The sequence below is a fragment of the Xiphophorus couchianus genome, chromosome 7 (genome assembly GCF_001444195.1).
Source record: "Xiphophorus couchianus chromosome 7, X_couchianus-1.0, whole genome shotgun sequence".
In the NCBI taxonomy this organism is placed as follows: Eukaryota; Metazoa; Chordata; class Actinopteri; order Cyprinodontiformes; family Poeciliidae; genus Xiphophorus; species Xiphophorus couchianus.
The window spans coordinates 9888996-9900267 of record NC_040234.1 but is presented as its reverse complement, the minus strand read 5'-3'; the positions used below and the strand labels follow the sequence as shown (position 1 = coordinate 9900267).

At 38.6% G+C, this 11272-nt stretch overlaps 1 protein-coding gene across 1 annotated transcript; it reads right to left on the bottom strand.

Moving 5' to 3' along the window:
* Positions 1 to 4182: 4182 nt before the first annotated feature.
* Positions 4183 to 9293, bottom strand: gpr183a (G protein-coupled receptor 183a). Its single transcript, XM_028022354.1, has 2 exons — positions 8739 to 9293; positions 4183 to 7135 (listed from the first exon to the last, which is right to left on the bottom strand). Exon 2 carries the CDS (start codon positions 7110 to 7112, stop codon positions 5952 to 5954), a length of 1161 nt encoding a protein of 386 aa, XP_027878155.1. The 5' UTR covers positions 7113 to 7135; positions 8739 to 9293; the 3' UTR covers positions 4183 to 5951.
* Positions 9294 to 11272: the final 1979 nt, after the last annotated feature.

Below are 11272 nucleotides of genomic sequence, written 5' to 3'. Positions count from 1 at the left end.
TGTTGTTTCAAAGTCCACATGTTGGGGTTATGTTCATTACAGAAAATGTTTTCGGAAATACAGTAATGATAAAAATGAAAGTACACCACGTTTCACGCCAAGGCTTTTAGATCGCAACATGATCTGTTCTTTATCAGTTTCAAACATTATTTCAGTTTGACTTCACATAAACAAATACATTAGAAAACAAATGTCGTTAGATTTTAGAAAGAATCTAAAGAAAGTTGATAATAGAAATTAATCTGTTATGAAAAGAAATACTTTTAAAAGGGGCTCAGGAACATTTTATCCCCCTCAAACAGCCTTCGGTCTATGTTGTTTACATTGGATAAAATCTTAACATTCAGATAAAAGTGTCTTTTAATGCTCACCGTCTTTTCTTAATAAAATACTTTTGAAGAAAAGGCTTTAATAAACAACAAAACAAGAAGCAGGAAGCCATTCTGTAACAAAAAATGCTTCTTGAACTTTAAGACGGTAGATTGCCGCCTTTTGCCAGATTAATATCTACTCCTTCTAGTGATACTCTGTGATACTATCTGTGATACTATCTTTGCGCTCATTTTCCCATGAAAATAAAGTGAACAAAACAGAGAATAAAAATAATTCTTGGAACTGATCATTTGATTTGAGCACCTATGTTTAGAGGAAAGAAAATAAATTTCCCCCTTGATACCTGTGGTGACGTTTTAACTTCTCTCTTTGGTGCAGCTCAGCCACAAACTCTGATACAATCTCAGGTTTGTTTGTTTTTTCTGTGAAACAAGTGAACTCTTGCAAATACACAGTAGTAAATGTCACTCGCCAGATGTCAGTGCTGATATGAGAACTACTCATCTGACGTGGCAGTGCGCTCCAGCTCTGTGTATTCACCCTGTGGGAGTTTATTTATGATATTTTGGGCTATGAAAACAATGTCTGAACTTTTACACACTTTGTGGCAAACTTTGATGCATCTTGTCGGGATTGCGTGTGACACAAGGTACAGAATAAATGTTCATGTTTTTCTAAATTGTTTTTTATAAACCAACATCTGAAAAGTGTGCTGTGTATTCTTCTTTCTGTATTCTGACACCCCTAAATAAAAATCCTGCTCAACTAATTGACTCTAGAAGGCACCTAATTAGTAAACGGAGTTCATCTGTGTTCAATTTAGTCTCAGTATTAAACCTGTTGTTCTGTGAAGGGCTCAGAGGCTTAATATGTCATGACTTATGAGTCTGTAGTACCAGACAACAGGAGTTTTGGACAAGCACTGAACCAAAATTGTTATCTCGTAACACTGATTTTTGCTGTTATAAATATTTAATTAACAGTAAGTTACTGTGCTATAAAGTTTAAAGTACGTTTTTGTGTAAAAGTGCCATCTGGTGAGCATATTTGGAGATTATCTGAAAACTGTCTGAGATTATAGAAGAAAGTGGATGTGAAGCCGTCACTTTGGTTTCATTCTCTTTTTGACTAAAAGATGTAGGGGTGTTTGATATTTGCTCAAAGAGAAAAGCACAGTTCGGAGTTCACCAGACTTTATGAGGTAAGCATTCCTTCAATTCATTAAGGACAGACGCACAAGAACGTGCTATGGAACAGAAACACTGCAATTAAAAATCAAGCCAATCAACGTCAAGCAAAAGAACCTGGGTTTCTTTTAACAATAAAGTGACTTGAACTTCAAGCAGCCACGGCAAGCAAGGTGATGAAGGGTTGAATACAAAATCTGACACAAACTTACAGGGGAGGCATGAGATGAGCAGGGCAAGATAAAACAGGATAAAACTGATGAAACCGGCAATGAGCAATGAAAACCCACAGCGCATAAACGCAGAGGAGCGGCGAAGAGTGACACTGAAACCAAGTGGAAAGGTGATCAGGGGAAAGGTGAACAGTTACGGAAGAGTACTTGAGCAAGACCTTTGATGATGATAATCAGAAAACAGACACAAGCAAATACCAAAATCCAACAAAAACCCCCCATGGGACACATGTTAACATTAGAGAACACAAGGACCGTAAACCGTTACGGCAAGGTTAGCTCTAAAAGTGTAGAGGTGTTAAAAACAACATCCCAAGGTTTGAACATTTCTTTGAACACTGTCGAGTGTATTGTTGAAAAATGGAACGGGTATGTCACAAAAAAGATGCTATCAAAACACAAACTTCCACTTAAACTGAAAGGCTGCAAAAGAAGAACAATAATCAGAGAACTAGCTTGACTAACCAAATATGTAGTAAGAAAAAAACACACAAAAAGCAAATGCTTCACATTATCCTAAACACTCTATCCACTTGGTGAAACATGGTGATGGCAAGAACAACCTGTGACGACGCTTTAGCAGAAGGAGTGAAGCTGGTCAGCGCTAATGCGAAGATGGATCTGAGCACAGGGCAGGCAAAACAATTGTCCCAGTCAAAGTCTGAATGCATCTGAGAATACAAAGAGCAAGGAACTTAGGCAAAACCATAATCATGTGTGAAACTGGGTGAGACGTGTAATACCGCAAATTATGTGCAGCTGGATGTGCAGCAAAGGCTGGTTTCTACAACCACCAAAAAGTGTCGATTCAGATATTTTAGACTTGCATTCTCACACACACTTCAGACTTTTATTAATGTAAAAAAAAAATCTGAAAAGCATGAATTGTTTACCTTCTGAATGGTCAATATGTGCTGGTCTATCACAAGAAATGTCAATTCTAATGTAATCTGATGCAGATTACATTAGACATGAAAGTCTGTGGTTGTAGCAAAATGTGAAAAAGCTCAAAGGGCAACAACACAAGTGATTTTTTGCCTTTGTTATAAAGATTATTACTAAAAGCTTCTGTGTAAATATAGTGTGACATTTAATTATGTTTTATGTACTTTTTGGGTAAATGGTTTAACATAATGTTGAAATAAAACATCAGAATCAGGCTTTATTTTCCAAGTACTTTCATCGTTCACACATAAAACCTAACACGCTTTCGCGCACACACCCCGACGCACACGCCCACACCCTTACATACCTGAAGTAATTATTTAAAATAAAATGGTTCCCCTTGTAATATCAGGATCTCAGTTTGGCATGATTTGTTGCATGCAATACATTGATATAAGAGAAAACTTCTTTGTTCCCGACAAAAAAACGAGGAAGTGACAATTTGTTTTTTCACACCTCTCATATTGCAGCAGGCCAAAAAGGAAATAACGAGATACCGGGCATTCTATGGTCTAGGACATTTTAGTCTGCAGGTTTTGCTGAAGCTTTTCATTGGCTAACATTGATTTGTGATTATTTTTAACTTTGCTTTTTCTTTGCACCATTTCTCTGGTCTAGCGTTTGCTTCAGCTTTGATTGAAACTTTAGAGGTGTGAATTGGTGAACTTTGGTCCTTAGCTTTCCACTTTTTGACTATAATTTTATTTTGAGGTTTGCATATTTTTTTATTATTATTATTATTTTAGAAAATTGCATAGCCACAGCTGGTCCCTCTCCACACAAAAATCATTTGTTTCACAGTTTTCTAAGACACTTAGACTTAATTTACTTCTACATTGGTACCAGTTAGCATTTAGCCACCATCAAAACCACAGAAAACTGGCGTGTTGCATAAAGACCGACTTCTATGTAAAGCACAAAGAAATTTGTGCTTTACACAAATTTCTTTGTGTAAAGCACAAATTTCCTGATTCAAGGAAATTTCTGATTTCCTTGAATCAGAAATATATCCCCCACAGTTAAAAGACAGATAAAAATAGATGGGTTTTTATATTTGAGTGCAGGTGAGGGTGAGGGTGATGGTATGACACATGTGGCTGTCACGATACTGGTGTTCGCACGTTGGTACAGATTTCATATCTGGCCTTTTTGAAACCACAAACATATGCTTCTTTCGCTTCAAACAAACTATTAAGTCATGGCAACGCACTCTGACTGTTCTGCAATAACCAGAGATGCAAATAACTGGAAAAAAGTAACAGAATCAAATTATTTGCTATAATACGCCTCAAACACTGAGCTCTGACAACAGAACCATGAGGTACACCAAAGATAAAAATGGAGGCAGATTTCAACATCCAGTTTTTTTGTGTGTGTGTGTGTTTTTTTTGTGCAGCTTAGCAGTGACACACATAAAGAGCAGGTATTAATCCTTTAATTTACTTTTCTGTTACCGTTGCTAAAAAGGGGAAACAGGCATTTGTACTTTAAGATAACTTCCCTTTATTTCAGTAAATATCAAATATAACACTAACATATCTTGGAAATATTATCTATACAGATTACTACACACAGCATTTTTATTTATGTACAAAAAAAATTAAAACGGATAAAACAGAACATTTAACTTAAATAACAAATATCTCTTTCTTGGTTTTTCAGGTGTTCCAACAGGTGTTCCTGTTGGTTCCTCTGTAACGTGTTCAGAGGAATGAACACGTTACACTCCTCTGTGAAATCATTCTTTTATTAATCCAACCCATCAAAATGTTACAAAGTCTGAAAAAAAAACAAAATGCTTGAAGGAACGACATGTTGCTGCTCAGAGGCACCATCTCAGAATCTGTCGGAGGAATCCTTATCAGTTCATGATTCGGGTAAGAACAAGTCATAATCTGTGACATTTACGGTGATGACTGTGAGGGTTATGCATAAAAAAGAATTTTAAAAATAATATTTTGTTCTAATAAAATGTAAAAGCTGTCCAAAAGTGGCCTCGTGAACTAAGCTCTATGCACCTGCTGATTAGTGGCCATCAGGAACAGAAAGAAAAACACTGTTTGAACACATCAGTCACAAAAATCATAATTACAATTTTTCCCCCCCAATACTTCATATTTTTATGCATTGCCATGTATACCCTTCATTCTCCTCTTACTCTCAGAGTAAGCTATACAAGGCAGAGACAACAGTAATATAAATAATTATTCAAAACTTATAAGGCCTTGTTCTCTATATGAATGTAGGGTTAGTCCTAAGGGAAAAAAGCGATCCGGTGACTATGGAGATCGCTGGATTATAGTGAACACATTTTAAAATCATCTCAAAGTTCAAGAAACTTTGAGGTGATCAGAGCTTTGTGATATGGATCAAGCACCATGGGTACACATTGGTCATAGAGGAGTGGACATAGCCAGCAACAATACTTGGGTGCACTGTAGCATTTAAGCAATAATACAAATACATTTGTTGATCCATGGTGTCATGATTTTATTGGCAAAAATCTACCTCTGAGCATCCAAAATCTCAATGTTGGCTAAGTGTTTTGAATTGTGGCTTTACCTTCCTGTTCTTAGTTGCGAGGAGTGGCACCCGGTGGGGTTTTCCATAGCATGTTGGCATTCAGAACAAATTTCCACTCGTGAGTGGTTATCTGAACTGCTGTTTCTCTCCTGATATCTTAAACCAGTCTGCCATTTTCCTCTGACATCAACACCCCACTTCCACCCACTAAACAGCCTCTCACTGGTTGTTTTCTGTTTTTTTTGGATTAATTTCTGTGAACCACAGACAGAGCCCTGTGAGTGAAAATCCCATTAGATCAGTAGTTCCTGAAAATACTCAGATGAGCCAGTCTCACACCAAAACCATGCCACTTTCAAAGTAACTTAAATACAGTTTTCCTTCCTGTTCTGCTGCTTGGTTTGAATGTTTTCACTGCATTTAGATATGCAATTGTCCTCAGTTGCTGATTGGTTTGTTCGCTATTTGTCAAATTAATCCCTAATTTCATAGGAAAACACAGTATAGAAAGAATATATTTCATACTCACTCCACACTAATTAGTTTTTATTCAAGGGAGGTGGGGGAGTGACCTCCTTTCTTTACATGGATGTAAAAATATTTATGCTGGTTTAAGTTATGAGTAATATCTTCCATTCTGTTTTAAATTAACACACAGTAATTGCTCTTGAAAAATGTACAAAAGAATGTGCCTCACAACGAGCCTCCTGTTGTCCTTCAGTGGTATATTTTAGGTACTGTTCATGTGGAAAGAGATTCTGTAGGTCCTGTCATTTTGCCTCGGTTCCCTACTTTGGTCATGCTCATGCGATTTCCTTTCCATGAGCCTCTCGCTGTTGTGTTGCATCTTGTGCCCGTCGATGAAGTCCTTTGAGGAACCTTCGGGCGATGTCCTGGCTGCACTGGAAAAGGAAATGCTGACCTGCCTCTTCAGCAGCTTCAGAAGTTTTCTTTTGTATCCCCTGCAGGCGAAAAAGTAAATGAACGGATCCAAGCAGGAGTTTAAGTTCATCAGACAGACCGTGATGTGCAGCGACACTTGAAAGGCCGTGAGGTCCGCACAGTCGGGGTTGGATACCAGCTTGCGGATCATGTACTGAAAGATGTCAATGTGGTAGGGGCTGTAGCAGATAACGAACACCACAGACACGCAGCAGATCACGCCGATGGCCTTGCGACTGCGGCCGTATTTTTCTGTCAGGTGGTTGTTCTTGGCTGTGAGATGCAGCTTGGAGCTTAAGAAGGAGTAGCAGACCAGTATGGTGACCACAGGGATGATATAGCCCAAAAAGACTGCGCCAATCAGGATGGTTGAAATGTTATCCACCTTTTCAAAGTTGGGGTATTCCATACAGGTGGTGAAGTTTTGAGGCTCCCTATTTGTCATGTCCATTCCTAGTAGGGGGACGGTCTGCGCCAGAACCAACATCCACACGCCGAGACAGATGTAGCGGACGTTACTGACTTTCCTGAATTTAGCGAAGCGAAGAGGCAAGACCACGGCGATGAAGCGGTCCACACTGAGGCAAGTCATGAAATTGACCCCTGCGTAGGTGTTGATGTAGAACAGAAAGCCTGATATCTTACAGAGCGCCTCACCTAGAGACCAGTGGAAACCCTGGGCATAGTACATGATCCTCAGAGGCAAAGAGAGAGTGAAGAGGATATCAGAGATGACTAGGTTGAGCGAGTACAATGTGGTGGAGTTTATTTTCTTCAGGTTTATCCGGATAACATGGAGGGCAAGGGCGTTACCAAGCAACCCAACAGTGAAAACAACACAGTAGAAAATAGGTATGAGGACCCGGGCGTATTTCCTGTGGTCATACAGGGTGTCACATGTGCTGTTGGTTACGACGGCCATGCTTGCAGGTGCAGACGCAGAACCCATCTGCAAGCTACAGGAACCGGTTACTGCAAAAAGGAAGCAAAGAATTTGTCAAAGTCACATTTTTAAGAAGTCAGAATAAGTTTTGTTTTGTATGCTTTATTACCTTCATGCTACAGGAAACCAAATCAGAGAGCATTACTGAGCATAGAGGAAAGAATGAATCTCATGCCCTTTTAAGACCTCCATTAGAATACATGCAAATTTACAAATTTAACACCTTTGTTCTCAGAAAGGAAGTCAAGAAGCCACAGGTTTTTTCTTTGTTTTTTCATTTTTCCTTTACTGACAACTGGAAAATGACATTTTCTACAAATGAACACATGACACTTGCTGTTGTCATGTGTGCCAATTTCCTTTTCTAAAACTAAAAGCAACACAATGAGACTTATTTTGGTAACAAGGGAATGATTTTCATTAACCCTTAGACGATTTTGATTTAAATTGTACCCAACGAGTTACACTAAATGAAACAGATAAAGCAGTAGTTTAAAACTACTAAACTTAATGTATGGCAACCAACATGATAAAAAAAAAAACACATTTTGGTGGAAATTCAGAGCAGTTTTATTAGAAAATTGTGCCATCTTGTGGCTCTTTTTGAACAAAGCAATCCTAAATAATTTTTTTTTAACCGTTTTACCAAGAAGAGCCATTAAACATTTACAAATTGAAGATAAAACTACATTTTAAAAAACGAAAAAAGAAAAAATTAAGTGAGTTAAAAATCTTGTCATCATTGTTTAAAGCTCAGAGGTGCATTTCATTTCATTTTACAGAAGGAAGCACAGCTCTGCTCGTTCTGTATTGTACAGAAATGGAAGGAAGAGGTTTTCTTCATATATAATAAATATATTATCTGGTATATATTTAACAGTGTAGCAATAAATGAGACTAAAACAGCGAGTATTAGACTGGATCTGATCACAGCCTTTCACACATTATTTATTAACATGACTGACTTACACAGCTAGTCCTTGTTGATGGTTTTTTTTTATTTTTAATTTTTTTAAAAAACAGCAAACAGTGGCTCAAAGGAAGTAAAAACGAAAAACACTGTTACAGTGATTCCGCATGCAGCTGCCACATTGTTACCCCCCCAGGCAAAAACAACGAGGTGTTAAGTGATACAGCCTTGGGCGTGAGGAAGTTAACTTCCCCGCGGCGTGGTGGCACATAATTTGGACGTTGGAAAGTTGCATTGTTTGGGCCAGAATAACAATCAGCTCCAGGATATTCGCTTTTGCTTCATAGGTTGGTGAAGAAACACGCTTCCTGCCCCGTAAATAGCAGCAAAACGCAGTGGCATTGTTCCTCGGGTGATGAATAATGTGCCCTATTTAGCACTTTGAAAGGTGCGGTTCAAAGAGTAGCAAATTCTCTTTGTATGAAATGAGAAGCTAATAATAATAATAATAATAATAATAATAAAAATAATAATTAGAAAATATACACCCTACAAAGAGGTTTTAAAAAAAATCAGTTTAATTATGTTTCATTTAGGTGTCTCATAAGGAGCTAATTGGAAATGAAATGCAAGAAGTCCGCCATACTGATATTTGATGAGTAGAAGGACACTTTCACCACATGGTAACCATAAGAACCATAAAGTTTGGAAACGAGGCTTACCTCACAGATGGAAACTCCTGCTGTCCAGAAGCACTGAAATCACATGGAGCCACTGGATGTTTGTCCGAAGTTGATCAGCTTCAATTAGTTGCCCAACAGCGCAGCAGATCTCACTCGCTGGCGTGGAAACAGCCTGACATTCAGAAATCAAGATTGATATCTGCTGCCAGTAACCATAGTGACAAAATATCCTGCAGTAGATCTCTGTCCGTGTGTCTGTCTGTCGACCTCTCTCTCTCTCTCTCTCTCGCTCTCCACCTCTTTCACTTTCGCGAGGTTTTTGAATGATGCTGTCTCCCCTCGCTTATAGATAAAAACCCGAAGGAGACTGAACAAAAAGCCCGATGACGCTCAACTCGTCTACGGGGTTTCAAGAAGTTGTCAGTCATCGATCCACGTCTGGAGAAGAGACAGTCTGGGTATCGTAGTGTGGCGTGCCATGTGTTCACTAAGAGGAGGATGTGGCTTCAGTCAGGATGCTGACTCTGTCCGAATTAGTTGTTTTTCTTTTAATGTAATGTCTGGCTTATTTTAGAACAGTTTGTTCTTTTAAGTTGATATACCTACTGATTTCACAACATTATTTTACAACTTTAACACAGCCCTCTGTGGCAACATGCTAACTTGAAATGCAGTATCTCTCGAGATTATACACATGAGAAAATAGGGAAGTCCCCGTTACTTACTTCAGAAGCAGTCTGTCTTTGTTTTGATGTTTTGAGCTGAGCTGGATAATCAAAGACAAATCAGCTTTAGTCTGAATGGCTATGAAATAATTAAATCCCTTTCTATATGTCACGGCTCAGTAAATTTTTGAATGAACATATATGACATTCTTGGCAAAATAAACTTGAAACATACTTAACCCTCTGTTCTGGTACACTCTAATAAATTATCCTGTAAATTTAGAGTAAAGTACTGGCAGCCAGAGAGAGCATTTTGCTGTAAATTCACATGATTTGTACTGCAACTTATTCTGACAGTAGATTCCTGTGGAAGTGAACACAGTACAGATATTTAGCTGCCGATAATCTACTGTAAATTTACATGTTCATCGAGTGGAGATGACAAATGAACTAATTACAAGTAACTGACTGCAGCTGAGACGAATGAGGAGATGACTAGCAGCCTGGGGGAAAGGGAATAAAAGGCAAACTGAATGGGAGGACAGAAACAAAGATGGGACCAGAAGGAAACCTGAACAATATCAGATGTAAGCACCAAATCTGAAATGATAAATCTGACTCTTAAAATAAGAGACGACCAAATTTACATTAGGAATAAACTGTCACGGGAGGATAAATGTTAAATGAAAAAGAACAAATCCAAAACTGAAATGAGAAAAAACTGAACTAACAGAGGGAATAAACTCGGATCATAATAAGGAATTGATACAAGGAGCTAACAGAAGCTAAGTCCAAAATGATAAGGGATCATTACAGCGGTGGTAGCGTTAGCATCTGTTAGCTGTAGGTTAAGTGGGATGTGCAGCTATATGAGCACAAGAACATAAAACGGAAATGTCGTAAGCTGCATTTCCATTACAAATTTGCGCAAAACTTTCTCAAACTCTTGGTGAGACCAAGTGTTTGTGCATCCTGAATGGTTGCCACGGGAGATTAAGAGTTTTCTCAAACATCCGTGAAAGAATCAAAGCAACACGCCAGGTAGTAGTATGGATTTGGATGAGAGAATGACATTATAACATGATGTAAAGCTCAACGGTCTACTTGACACAATACCTTTAAACACACCAAAATGTTTATTTAAGGCTAAACAAAACGGGGATGTTCCACATGCCTTGCAGCAAGAAGATATTCAAAGCATGGTCTGTGTTCTTCCCCGTGAAGAGATCTAAGCATGGTTATGTAGAACCCTGGTTAGAATGGTTCTACAGTGAATGAAATTCCAGTGTTTTCATCAACTGGGGTTGACTGCTGACCTATTAAGGGTGTACAATGCCTCTAGCTCCTTGACATCTGGAGATAGACGGCAGCCCTGTGCATCCCAGTGACTCTTAAGTAGTTAGAGAAAATTGATGGATTGGAGATTAAATCAGATGCTTCCAACATTCATCTGCCTCGTCACTTCCCACACACCCCTTTTATCTACCCTTGTAAGGTCATGGGGTGGATGGTGCCTACGTTCAGGTCACAAGACCTTTACTAGGGCAGCACACTTCAAACAACATTACGTGCACAAACTCTGAGGTAAATTTAGACCAATTAACCAAACACCTCTGCTTGTGAAGGAAGCCAGAAAAACCATGTGTGAAGAACTTATAAAGGTTAACTGTTGGAACTGCTTGAAAACAACAAGAGACACCATTGGAGGGCATTGGATGATAACAGGAAATTCTGAGGGGAAACCGGGCATGTGGCTACAGACCTAAGAATCCTGAAAGCAGAGGATACTAAGGGCATTAATAAAGCTAACAAAAACAGCGAACAAAGGGAAAAGTTCTGAACGTTGATTTTCTGCACTGTTTTAGAATTTGCAGTTCGTCTGTAGTTGTAGTTTGGCGGAGAAGTTAA

Excerpts from the sequence above, each read along its gene's own strand:
- gpr183a (XM_028022354.1), bottom strand. The coding sequence starts at position 7,112 with ATGGGTTCTGCGTCTGCACCTGCAAGCATGGCCGTCGTAACCAACAGC.